Below are 14829 nucleotides of genomic sequence, written 5' to 3' on the forward strand. Positions count from 1 at the left end.
CATCTTTTAAAACCAACATTTTTTATTATTATTAATTTTAGTTCTTGGTGCACACAGAACAGTCAAGTCAAAAGTTCTAATTACACCTACAGAGTAATTAAATGGATAGTTTCGTTCAATTTTATTAGAGTAATGTATGCAGCTGATATGCCTTCAAATCAAGATATACCGTATATATATATATATATATATATATATATATATGCACAATGTAATTTAAGATATAGTGGTACACTAGGTCACTATTGTTTAACAATTATTTATTACAATTATTTATTTATATACATCAATTAAATAATGAAATGCATCATGTTTAAAATTTTCTGAGAAAAACTATCCTAAGTGCACACAGGCGCTAATCCATAGATACTGCGGGCCTTATGCAAGGTCGTTTTGACGTATAATTAGCGCCATACTAAAGGTCTGACTACTGCAGGGAGCATATGTTAGTCGAACTCTTTAGTATGGCACTAATCACGCGTCAGAATGATTCTGCATAAGGCCCTGTTATGTCTAAAGCTTTCCTAACTTTTCAAGGATTAAATCTGAAGTCGTAGAACAGGCATGCACGCAGGAATTTATTTCGAGAGGGGGTCCAAGACTTTTGGGGTAGTCCAAGTTCAATATGAAGATAAATTACATTAAAAATTATAAAATCACCCCTAAAATTAGGCTAAATTTACAGAAAAGTCGGGATTTCGGGTGATCCAGATCCCAGGACCAACCTTTTGCGTACATTTCTGTTGCAGAAGATAACCATTATTTACAAAATAACCGATACTATTCGTACATTGATTTTATTAGCATCAAAGTCGTTCAAGGGTGATAGCCTTAGCAGGGTTATTACTATTACTATTAATTGTTAATATAAGAGTCAGAAAACAGTGATGTCTATGGTAGATTATCACAAGATGTTTGATCAATTGAGATATCATTGTATCGGATTAGATTAGCTTTACAGAAGTTTCAACTTTGTTGAAATTCTGAAATAATTATAACGTTATTAATTTCTCTAATGGATCCTATGAAGCTTGATATCATTTGGGAGGGTTCTGGAGATTGAAATATTAAAAATAACCCTGTTCTACAAATTTGAGCAGATTTGTGATAAGCATCCATTTTTAAAAACATAGCTTTAGGGTATTGAATACGACAATGACAACGAAAAAGTCAGATTGGTTCTTGTTCACAAGCTAAAGGGGGAAAAAAAAAAGGAACAAATCTAAAAATTGGAATATTGTTTAATTTTTATTACATAGATTTTCATGACGGAATTCCAAATATGTTCAGGAATTCTACACATTTTTATAAGCACGTATATCAGGACATATGTACTGCTTTTATGCAATGTTTATGTCACTTTAATCAAAAGGAGATGAAAAAATTTACGAAAATAGGAAGAAAAGAGGAAGTATTTCTAAGCCTTTAGAGAAATCTGGCAAATTTACGATTTCAATGTTGGAACTCTTAATATTTTCAAGAAGTTCATACTTTTGTTATAATTACGTATACTAAGATAATCGTACTGTTTTTATGCACGGAGTTTACCCCACCTCATTCGAAGAGAATAGGAAAATTTACAAGAATTTCCAGATTTCATCAATCATATATTTAGACTTACTTTCCTTTTTTCCTCTATTTTCCCACTTCATCCGAATACAGTGGGAGACATTTTGTGCATAAAAACAGTGCAAAGATGTATGCGTGACATTGACAAATATAGAAAAAAATTTCTGAACATGTTGAGAGGTTCGTCTATAAATCGCACATTCAAGAATCCATTATTTTCGTTTTTTTCTTCTTCTTTTCCTTTTTCGCCTCTAATTTCAAAACAAGAAGCAATCTCCATTGTAAAGTTATCCACAAATGGCTGCTTATGTTTTCGTTACAAAATAAAGTTGAACAATGTAATGGAGGTAACCGATACCAAATACATATTAACTATAAACAAATTAGCCAAATTACATGCTAAATGAAATGAATTTAGGATTAATTACATAGGAAATTAAAATTCCGTTAATTCTATTGAAGTTCTTTCTACAGAAACAAAAGAATAAAAATAACTTACTCTTCTTCATCTGAACAACAGCTGATGCACATGCAGTTAGGTCTACGTGTGACTACCAACAGCGCAGAGTATAAAGCTGATTATAGCGCTCTATACTCACCTGAAACAAAAAAATGGACACGTATTAAAAATAATATGTAAGAATGATTAGTTTTCATAACAAAATGGTACGATTTGAAAATGCTGCTACATGCCGCATGTGCTTACCGGACAGCTAGAACAGTAAGACAAATACAGAAACACTAGTGTATGAAATACATATGTTATATAGTATATTTTCCTCAATGAGCTACGTAGAAACGAAAGCATTTCAAATATATCGAAAATTATTCAAACAATTAGCACAATAGAATCAGATTTTAATAGATTCTGGGAAGTCTTCAAACAAAACATTTGAGTTTCTGAAAGGAAGAAATTATTAAATCCAATCCCCTTTCAACGATACAAGGAATCGTTGTCTAGTGTTAGTCAATAAGAATACAATCCTCCACAATACCAGAACAGTCAAGTTTAAGAAAAAAGAAAAAGAAAACGAAAAAACTCAATCTGAAGAAAACAATGGGGGAAAATACCAATATTTTAAATTGGTTTTTCTATTTAACCCTAATTATTTATTTATTTATTTATTTATCTTCAATCAGAACTTTTTATTTATTTATTTCTTAGGATTACAATAAGACTGTTAGTACACCCGTCTGTTACCCACACGATGACTATTGAACAAAAGCAAATGTTCTTTTTTCAATGGGCAGGTTTGTCAATGGATTCTATCCATTAACATTTTCACGGGTGGCGATGACGCTAACAGTAGCGATCCATATCCCGTTTAAAATACATGACATTCCCTAGCTTCTTTACAACTTGAACACTAGCAAAAAAAAAAAAAAAAAAAAAAAAAAAAAAAAAAAAAAAAACTTGTTGGCTGCCTATATTAAAAGGATTAACAGATTATTATTATTATTATTATTATTATTATTATTATTATTATTATTATTAAGCTAAAACAATTCCTTGACTGCTTTATTTCTATTATATCCAAACAAACAAATGAAAGTCTGATGGGGCCTGACGGTTATCGTAGGGGTATTCAGATCCGCTGGCCACTAACTGGCTAAGAGCCCTTCTCGATCCTAATGGTGATATATAGATTTCGGTGTTGAGTACGAAAAGGAAAGTGATTGGAGTTTAACTGCCCTTTTAGCAACGGGATTTCATAAATTGTAGACTTACATCTTAACGTAGATCCAAACCACATTAGCTTTCACTAAACCTATGCCTTCCGCGCCGAAGGGGCCTATGTTCTAATCATATACCAGGTAGTCATGACGCCCACAGGAGAGTTCAGAGAACTACTTGAATTAAGAAGCAGACAACTCAAATCTAAAAGCCACGTTTATGAACTATGACCAGCCATATGACGCATGTTCAACTGGGTAATACGTGACGAGTGTATTGGTTTCCAATGCTTCTATACAGTGGATTTTTACGAACCTTCCGTTTTCGAACATTTTTTTCCTCGACTTATACTACCTAAATTCTCACAGAAGTTCAGTTAGTTACAGACAACTACGCCCTCCATTAACACCATATCAACAGGTTTGAGTATTTTTCCTCTTCGTACTAACAGGAAAAACACTATTGTCTTCTACAATGCAATTAAAAGTATTGAGCAAAGGCTAATAATAAAATAATAATGATAACAATAACCGTAACAAACTTTTTAAAAAAGCATTGCTTTTATTCAGTATTCCAAAATATTTCCAAAAAGGATCAAATATTTTTCAGTGATGTAATTCAGTGTTATTGTCTTTGTTCAGAAAAATGTGCTATATATGGTTCACTTACAAAGTCTCTGTGAATTCCATGTTTTATGTTTTAAATTTTTCTAAATAAAATTTAAATTTTAAATTTTTCCAAGTAAAAATAAAACAAATCCAAATTTAGACGCTAGAAGCTAACCACCCGCACGCCATAACAGACGGATTATATATATATATATATATATATATATATATATATATATATATATATATATATATATATATATATATATATATATATATATATATATATATATATATATGGAATAGATATATGCAAACATCTTCAAGACATTGACCCTCATATTGTATCCAGGCACTATATCACTTTAGAAGCAAAGCCTTCGATTTATGTTCCTGTTGTTTTCAAAACAATTTCATACAACGTTTTTACGTAATTAAAAGAAACGGTGTATCCATGGTGACTTCCGATACAATCTCTGGTTTCGTAAGTCCTTGGTTTATATAAGATTTATTTTAAGAAATTTAGTTTCTGGTATAGCTTTTTTTTTTTTTATGATACTTTCACTACTATGGATGGATTTTGTTGTTGTTGTTGTTGTTGTTGGTCACTTGTGAGTCTAATAGCCCTCCAGTAAATCATCCGATAGTTTATGGATTTCCATTTTTCAGAAACGGATAAACATATCATCTGTCAAATTGTGGGCCGCAGACCACAAGTACTCCTCGAGGTCTACCCTTGCATGTGGTCCTCATAGATAGTATATCATCCAGAAAAGATTATATTAAACAAATTACATACCACATGCAATAGTTGAAAACCTCAAAAGATATAGATTATACAAAAATATATTATACAATGTTATATGGTAAAGATTATACAAATTGTAACGACACATATGTATTATTATAAAATATACTTGATAGCCTTCAACAATTATTTTTTAAAATAATATGTATTTTCTATTAGTCTATACTATTATATACAAAAGTAGAAGTGGCTCACTTATTGATGCCCAGGTCATTAACAAAGTCAAATTCGGACAGAAAAATCTCTCTTTCATGAAACTGACGTTAAGAAAGAACTTTTGGAAAAATGTATCCTAAGGAGAGAGAGAGAGAGAGAGAGTACATGTATGTGTATATGTAGGTCTCAAATAATTTGCGGATATTCAGCATATAAATTTTGTGTTTCAGCGGTTTTCTTTTTAATTCCGTATCTAAAGGAAATGAAATGAAATCTTTAAGTTCTACGTCCCACGGTTATTTCGGCTAGGCTAAAGGGGACGGTGATGATGAGAAATGAAGGAAATGGTGGAACGAAGAAAGTGGGAGGAAACGGGAGAACCCCGAGGAAACCCATGAACACAGTGTTTGTCCACCACAAACACTGTGTCCACCACAAACACTTGGCGCGAGTTGGAATCGAACCAGGGACCCCATGCACCAGAGGTGAACGCTCTACCACTGAGCCACTGCGGCCCTCAACTCATCTAAAGGAGTGAAAGGGTAACTTCCGTAATATCAGGTAGTGTAAAATGTAGTAAGCACGAGATACAGTTAGTATCCAAAATTTCAGAGCAAATGAGTGGCAGCTTATCAGGCCTAACTCCGTACAACAGTTAACAGCTGAGGTTAGTATGTGGGTAAAAAATATTGTGTCGTGAAGATTAGGTACTTTTCTCAAAATTGCACTACATTTAACAAATTTTACAATTTTATTTCGATAAAAGCCCAAATGCTGCGCAGGCCAATGAAGAAACTTATGCTGTTTATGGGCCATGTACGTTATCAAAGACAACAATCAAAAGATGGTTAACTCACTTTTTTCTGGAAATTTCGATATGTAACTGCTCTTCGCAATCGGCGATCAGTCACAGAAACAGTGGATGATATTTTGCCAAGGGTCGATCAACACTGACATGTAAGCAGTCATGATATCGCAAATGAACTAAACATCCATCCGCAAATAGTGTTAAATCATTTGGAGAAAGCTGACGTGATCTAAGTCCAGAAGCGTAGAGTGCTATGAGACATTGAGACATTGTTTACCCTTTCATTTTAAAAGAACATAGCTTTAGAATTTCCTTACTAATATACATTTCATGTTGAAGAAAAATATAGAAATATAGAGCCAGCGATAGCTTGGTTAATAAGAATAGTAGTAGAGTCTTTCTAAATAATTTTACTTTTCAAAACTCGGGGGAAAAAAGAGTTCTATCTCTGTGAAACAGGCTGCACAGAGCCAACAAGAAATATGTCTCAACGCGGCTGAAACAAATACACTTGAAAAAGCGGCGCGCGCATGTGGCTGTAGGCTTCTCACTCGCTGAAACAACCTAGCAAAGAGACATTGGGCAAAACGTCTCAGTAGCAGTGATGCCATACTTAGTGAAATGATACCATTTTAAATCCAGTATAATTTTCATTCTTCCTTTTAGATATTCAATCATATTTCAAGGAAAATTATTAAGAAATAGAAGGAAATAAAAACCTAAATTAATAACTGTTTTAAGAAGGTTTTATCGATACAGTAATTCATATAAATCTTTCACGATCTAGGTTCAGCTTCTGTTTAATCGCAATACTAGAGTGTATCAACACTGAGAAAGGCAAAAGCAAGGGCAGGTTTTGTAGTCTGCTATTTTGTTGTTGTTTTTAAAATCGTTAGGTAAATTTGTATTTGGGTCTGTCTGAGTTAGTTATTTATTATGTGCAAATCAAATGATTGGAAATAGATTTACTGCACCAGTTGTTATTAAATGGCATGTCTAAGCTCTCATATAAAAAATAGTATTACCTTTAAAAATAGCCAATTTATGAGTTTACTTTTTGAATCAAGAATCGTGCAAAGCTAACAGGAAGATTATACATAAAAAGTAAATTATTAATTCAATTTAATGTATTTAGTGTATATAACGAGATTTGTCAGAATAAATTTATATCGATATACGGGTTTCCTTTAGGAAATTATTATTAAAACAAAGCTCCTATAATTTTATTCACTCAGTTTTCATCAGGAAGTAAAAACCTTAAACTCAGAATTTTATTAGGTTCTGGATATCGATGCGATGTTTTGCACCATGTGTCTCCTCTTTCTAATAATAGATTAAAAATGAAATGAAATCTTTGAGTTTTACGTCCCACGTAATGTTGGCTCGGCTAAAGTAGATGGTGATGATGAGAAATGAATGAAATGGTGAAATGAAGAAAGTGGGAGGAAATGGCAGAACCAAGAAAACCCCACACACGGTGTTTGTCCACCACAAAATTCACTTGGCGCAAACTGGGATCGAACCAAAGACCCCCATGCACCACTGAGCCCCGCGACCACAAATAATAGGTTGTATAATTGATAATTTTCATATATTTGGATATACCGTGGAATAAACATGTGAATAAACACGTTAAACTATCTCAATACTGATATGAGGTTTTAATTTGTAAATAATTCCAAAATAAATAAAGAAAATGGTCAGGTTAAATCGAAAAGTCTAAAGCTATTGTTATTGTGGGATAATGTAAATGGAAAAAATTTGTAACAAGTATTTAAAGAGAAGCCTCGGTAGCTCAGTGGCAGAGCAATCACTTCTGACGCGTAGGGTCCCTGGTTAGATTCCAAATCCCAGTAAGTTGGTTTTATACGGGACATACACTGTGTATGTGTAGATTTTCTCGAGATTCTCTCCCGTTCTCTCCCACTTTCGTCACTCCACCACTATCATCCAACTCACCAGCATTTGCCTTAGTCTCAGAGCATAATCGTGTAGCACTGAACTCTCTCTCTCTCTTTCTCTCTCTCTCTCTCTCTCTCTCTCTCTCTATATATATATATATATATAATATATATATATATATATATATATATATATATATATATATATATATATATATATATATATATATATATATATATATATATATATATATATATATAGATGGGGATCAGAAAAGTGGAAACACCTGTAGTTGGCAACACGTCAGATGTATGGGTTGGCAGTGGTGTCGTGACGCCCGCAGCGCCGGACCGCTGGTGGTGGTGTGTTAGGTCGGTCTCCATACTACGTCAGGCGCAGTGGAACAGTAGTGTCCAGTGGCTGAAGCAGACGGAGATAGTGTAAAATGGGAGACCTCTCAGATTTTCAAAGAGGGCAAATTGTTGATGCGCGGTTATGTGGAGTGAGTGTGACGGCAGTGGCTACTGTGTTAGGTGTGTCGCGTGGGACAGTGTCGAAGGTGATGACGGCCTACACAACACACGGGAAAACCACATCGGGGAAGCGGAACAGTGGGCGGAAGAAAATCATGACTGACAGGTCACGCCGGGTATTAAAGCGCATTGTCACGCAGAACCGTCGTGCCACTGCGGAGCAAGTGACGGAGGAACTCAATCAGCACCTTCCCCACCCTGTTTCGACAATCACAGTCCGCCGCGAATTACATGACATGAACTTACGGGGTCGTGTTGCACGGGCCAAACCGCTCGTCAGGGACCATAACGCTTTCGCACGCCGCAAATGGTGCCGCGAGCATGCAACTTAGACCGTTGAGGACTGGAAACGTGTGATATGGTCGGATGAGTCATCCTTCACCCTATTCCCAACCACGGGCCGTGTTTATGTGTGGAGAACGCCCAAAGAAGCTTATGATTTGCAGTGTCTCCACCCAACTGTGAAACATGGCGGCGGCTCGGTGATGCTGTGGGCCGCAATATCATGGTTTTCATGGCCATACTTAGCGGACGAATCACTGCCAACGATTATGTCGCAATTTTAGGAGATCACTTGCATCCTATGACCCGGATGTTGTTCCCGGACAATGACGCCATCTTCCAGGATGATAATGCACCCATTCACACCGTGGTTTGTGGAACATCGGGATGAAGTTCAACACCTCCCCTTGCCCGCCCAATCCCCAGTTCTCAACATAATTGAACATCTGTGGTCCGTCTTGGATACACGACTCCGGCGACGATTTCCACCTCCATCCTCTCTCCCAGAACTGGCCGATGCCCTGCACGAGGAACGGTGTAAAATTCCACTTGCTACCATTCACGACCTCTATGCCTCCATCCCACGTCGCATCAAGGCTGTTCTGAAGGCGAAAGGTGGCCCGACACCATATTAATCTGGTAAGTTGCAATTTCGTTCAGGTGTTTCCATTTTCATGATCACCATCTATATATATATATATCCTGTCTACCAATTGCGAAACTTAACGCTACGCTGCTGTCTAAGTCACGTTCGAATACTACGTGATCTGAGTCAAAAACATTTACTCGATCGAATATCCATCTGCGAATCTCTACTGAAACGTAACGAACTCAAGCCACTTCTGAAGAAGTTGATCGTGAGTGAAGAAAAGTAGATAACCTGCGACAAAAAAGATCGAAGCGAGAAGCTGCATAGTCTGTGCGAAAATCCACACTAACGGCCAAGAAAGTTAAGCTGTGCGTTTGGTGGGATTGGGAAAGCATCATGCATCTCGAACTGCCGCCGCTAGGCAGAATGATAGACTAGGATCTCTCTGTCGACAATTACTGCGAGTGTACCTAGAAATTCAAAAGGAAGGACCGGAACTGTTCGACAGAAAAGGTGTCAATACTACGCTGATAACGCCAGACATTTTAACTACACGTTAGAAATTGACAGAACTTGACTGGGAGGTTTCAACGCACCCACCGTATAGCCTACACCTGGCATCATTAGACTAAAATTTGTTCCGTCTTTGCAGAAGTCCGTGAATAGTGTTGGGTTAGTTTCAAAAGAAGCCTGTGAAAACTACGTTCAATTTTTTAGCAGAAAACCAGAAGTTCTATGGGGACGGGATTATGGTGTTCCCGCAAATATGGCAAGTCATCGAATAAAATTATGCATATGTGGTTTCATAATGTTATTATCAAATAATAATAAGTTTATTCTCAATTTTGACCTCCAAAAACTTAACACTTCTTACACAATCTGACATTGAAAGTTCCGGTTATTTATTAAGAAAATGCACAATGCAAAGGTTCTTTTTTAAATTGAAGATGTGAAATGTGCGATTTAAACTCTCAACTAGCAATTATGGGATACGTGTTTAAGCGTTTTCGAAAGTTCCGCTGCTAAGGAAGTAAAGGGAGGCAATTTCAATAATATTAAATTTAGCAATTCTTCATTCAGAAAATGCTAAATATAGGTGTTCACTTAAGCTGAATGTGTGAAATTCCATATATAAACTCTTCATGAAAAATAAGGGAACATTCTGCTCGTAAGGGAAACAATTTCTATACTATTGAAATTTCCAATTCTTTATTCACAGAATGGCGAATGTGGAGACCTGCTTAAATTGGATTTGTGAAATTCGGTATACAAAGTCTTCATTAAAAATGAACGAACACGAGTTACAGAGAGCAACTCATTATTTATTTTATTTTATTTTATTATTTTTTTTTTTTTTTTAGCTGTGGGTAGAAGAGCAGTTTTGCTAGCACTACCAATATAAAATTAAAGAAAATATAATTAATAAAATTTTTAAAATATGTGTACATTGGTGTATTCTCAGAACATTAAAAATATATAAATTTGATTCCGAAGGGCACAAGAATGAGTAATCAGTAGAATATTCTAATACAAGTCCTCCACTTGAAAAAGTTTTAGAAACACTAGAGTAGCAGAGGTCGGCGTTAGAGTGACTGAATCAGCAAAAAATGGAGAGGTAACATAGCCCATGCCAAATTTTGGGACATGTACCTAATTTCGGGGGCAAAGTTCAAGGGCAAATTTTTGGCAGGAGGGTCTTGCACCCTGCTCAAGGTTCAGGACTAACTTCTTGGCATTTTCCACTTTGGGTAAATTCCTCGGCAAATTTCGCCATTTGACCATTTTAGTTCACTTGAATGGATATAAAATTGTCAAAAATATAAAATTGGAAGGTTTCTGACCTGATATATAGGGTATCCTCTTTAATAAAGGTTTATTTTGTTATATGGTTATATACGTATAAGGTAGATGAGTATAAGGTTCTATTATCTTTCATTGGACAGAGGTACTAGTATAAGGTTCTATTATCTTTCATAGGACAGAGGTACTTTAACACATCTATTTAAAATTTCGGGAGGAAATATATCGGGTCACTTTTCAATTTTGGACATTTCTAAATTTTTAAGTTTAGTATGATCGTATAGGAAGGTCTATATTATATACCTCTATAAGTTTGAGTAATTACTCTCGTTTCCGTTTAGAGATAAAAAAAAAATGTTAAAAATATAAATTTGGAAGGTTACAGATCTCAAGTATCCTTCTCTTTCATGAGGGTATATTACGTTATATGGTTACATGAATGAGTATATGGCACGATGTCTTTTACAGAACTCGAGTACATTAACACTTACTTATAAAATTTCGAAAGATGTGCATAGAAACATTTAAATTTTGGAGAAGTGCCATGGTATGTAGTACAGGATCATGGTATGTATCCCTAAGTTTCATTGGTCCATATCGTTCCCTATTATGGATAAAAAAATTCCCGAAATTACATTTGGACCTAATTTATCTTATTCAATGAGATCAAGGTTATCCTAAAATAATTTCACGTGCGTACAGGACCCTAGACTCCGCTAAATAATAATAATAATACGATTGTCATATGATTAGTATACATATTAACAAACTGGAAGGTCCTTAGATGTTATTACAATGAGCATATTTCTGGTTTGATTCCGGTCATAGTTTTTAAGAAGTCTTATTTCGATTTCGATTAGAGCTTTCTTTATTTTGGATTCAAGTTAAGGTGTGATCACTGAATAGGTATAAAATTCCTACAAATTTGTTCGGATTTTATCCTCTAAAGTAAGGCTTTATGGTACTAGGAATAAATTTGGTATGGTGTATGTATATCCACGAAAAGATATCTAGGAGAATGTATGAACTTGTCCTTTTCAGTTTAGAAATCATCTTTTGGTTATGGTTGTTTTACGAAGGATCTGAATTCGATTCCCGTGGATATTAACTTAAATTCTTTTTATATTTGGGTTTATGTTCTACATAGACCTCGTGTTGAGCTTACCAGTGTAGAGTTTACTGTCACTTTATTCAAATATAATGAGAACATTTTTTTAAAAAAATGGCATTAGGTATCTTAATGTACTCCTCTTAAATTTTTATAAGGAACACTAAACAGTCCAATTAACCAACTTTCTATACACATTACTTTGCATTGACAAACTTCGTAAATTATATGATACAAGTATGAAGGAAAGAAATACCATACTAAAAATGGCATAATATAAATCACGTGTAAAGGTAACGATTCTTGTGTAGTAAATAAAATCTTATGTGTGAGATGAGGGAGAGGGAGGCTTTTCATTACTTCGTGCATGGTTTCGTAACAAGATGCAATGAATGATCTATCATTGATTTCATTGCAAATGCTCATTTCAATCTCATACTTTATTTGTCATAAGAAAAGAATGCAACATTCAGACAGAATTCATACCTCAGTCATTTTGCATTCTCTTTAATGTATGCTAGTGGAATTTGGTTACCATCATATCAGTCCCGTACTTGTGACATTGTACTTGTAATTAACTTAGTAAAATCCATTATTTATGTGGTAGTTATCTCCTACAAATTAATTATGAAACCAAGTTATCTACCTCATAGAGAATTTTCCATTAGTGATGATGTAATGTGAGTGATCCATTGAACTCGATTTGCTCCGGTGTAAGAGGTTTCCAAATCAATCCCTTTATTATCAATTGAGAGGATTTTCTTTCGGTCTGATCACAAGTACATAGGATTGTAAGTAAAGGAAAAAAGTGTTACAATCACATGATCGGACTCTTTACTGTTTGCAAAGGTGGGCACCGTGGGTCAATGGTAGAGCGCTTACCTCTGACGAATGGGGTACCTGGTTCTATCCCCGACCAAGTGTGCGGTGGATAACATCATGTCTGGGGGTTTTCTCGGGGTACTCCCGTTTCTTCCCACTTTCTCATTCCATTAATTCTTCCTTCATCATTCGCTTACTCTAATCATTGTCTTCCTGAGCCTAAGAAGCCTAATCGTGGGACGTTAAACTGAAAGATTTCCTTCCATTTTCTACTGTTTGTTAACCCTGTAAACGAAGTGAACGATTTACCGTCCTGAATTCGGTATGTAATGTGGTGTTGTAATAGAAAGATACGTGCATGTTCCTATTAAATTACACATACAGTAAACATACTTTTAATATATGAAGTCATGACATGAGATCGATTCCAGCTGAACAAAGAAATGAGGCACCTAGTATCAAAATTCGCCACATCCATTTCGCTTAGTTGCGAGTAATCTCGCAAAATGTGCAGTGAAGCTCCATATACAAGCTTACAAAGTCCCACATTTAAACTAGTCTTTTTTTTTTTTATAGTATGAAATATTAAGCTTTTAATCAAAATTCTGTTTCCATGGAATTCCTTTACATCAAACATATAACAAGCGATACATATCTCAATTTCGGTTTAAAAAATGGATTTTGCGGCTTTTGATACCAGGCGCCTCAAATGTTTCATAAAGAGTGAAGATAAACCAATCACATAACGAATTTGAAAAAAAAAATGCCTCTCGTACAAAGAGGATCTAGTTTGATCTTACTGACGCTCACTTCTTTTCAAGTGATTTTTTAAAAATAAAAATATACCTTGTTATTCCACGAACAGTGGAAACTCTTTAATTAATTTTAAGAAAAACTCTTAATTATACAGTATTTTAAATGTGCCTTCTCTCAAACTTCATTGCTTGATTCCTGTGACTTGATTCATGAACAAAACGTTTTCACTGAAAACATACAGGAAATATATTTTGTATTCAAAAAATGTAATAAACGACATTGTGTGTGAGTGTGATCTTAGCCTATTATTACTATAATACAACAATCTTTCCATAAATGGGTATTTAGCGATCTTGCTTGTTTCATAATGATGCAATATTAAGCAATACTACATATTACATTGTTTTAGCTATAAACATTAAACACTTTATATCTGTTTTACGTATAAGGTTGACTGATTAAAGTTATTTGTCTCTTTCAGAACGCAGACTATATAAGATGTAAATAGTTTAAGATGAAATCCGAACAACCACAAAAGCTTTATATTCTGTTAACAGTGCCGAGGCTATATGAGACGCGGACCTACAATTTAAAGTGAAATCTAAATCACCATACATTTCCCAGGATTGAATCCTGAGGTCCGATTCGTCAAAGATGCAAGTCTTAACCATTAGATCTAAGAAGAATGATAGTAAAATTTCTAACGGTTTATATTCTTTGGAGTTTAAAATTACAATATAAAGATTTCGAACACTACTCTCAGTTTTTAGAAGTGATATAGAGAGTAACTAGAGATGAACATTTACATTAAAAGGTAGGGGACTCTGATCTGAAAAGCCAAGGAAAATTTTACGTTTAACCTGCATCATGGTAAAAATATTGATACAATATGTTCGAAGAATATTTTTGCCCACTAAGGTAGTGTGCTCAAATCTTTATATATATATATATATATATATATATATATATATATATATATATATATATATATATATATATATATATATATATATATATATATATATATATATAAAAAATATTGATAACATTGAGAATCGAACCCTGGACTTGGCTACTAAACTGTTAAATGGTACGATTACTATTTAGCTATTATTAAATAAGATGTAATCTGGACTATTATATTGCACATGCACATAAAATCTATTGCTATTTAACCATGGTTGAAGAAAGTTTTTTTTAATTTCTAATTATCGTAATGCATTATGCTACGAGTTTTTTCTAAGAGAATATATTCTATCCTATCGTAATGCAAGCTATGTGGAAGTTGGCTGACTTATATCTTATGCTTATGAGAGAGGAGAGTTTAAGGTAAGAAGATACTTACGTGCTCGGCGTCATATGTAAATACCTGAATGAATTTCTGTATATCTTAGCATTTTGTATTGCTCTCGA

General features: G+C 34.5%; 1 protein-coding gene across 3 annotated transcripts in view; it reads right to left on the bottom strand.

Annotated features, from left to right (window-relative positions):
• The window catches only part of Pde11 (Phosphodiesterase 11), a 959005-nt gene that overhangs the window by 653601 nt on the left and 290575 nt on the right, over positions 1-14829 (bottom strand). For 2 of the 3 annotated variants that reach the window (XR_014131602.1, XM_081759669.1), the window contains exon 2: positions 2069-2168. The exons of the other annotated variant lie outside the window; for it this stretch is intronic. Coding sequence is in view for 1 of the 2 variants with exons in the window: in XM_081759669.1 (XP_081615795.1) it covers positions 2069-2078 (10 nt within the window). In the remaining variant the exon portion in view is untranslated. The remainder of the gene's footprint in view (positions 1-2068; positions 2169-14829) is intronic. 3 annotated transcript variants of the gene reach the window in all.

This window comes from Thermobia domestica, chromosome 5, assembly GCF_964235325.1.
Source record: "Thermobia domestica chromosome 5, izTheDome1.hap1.1, whole genome shotgun sequence".
Taxonomy (NCBI): domain Eukaryota; kingdom Metazoa; phylum Arthropoda; class Insecta; order Zygentoma; family Lepismatidae; genus Thermobia; species Thermobia domestica.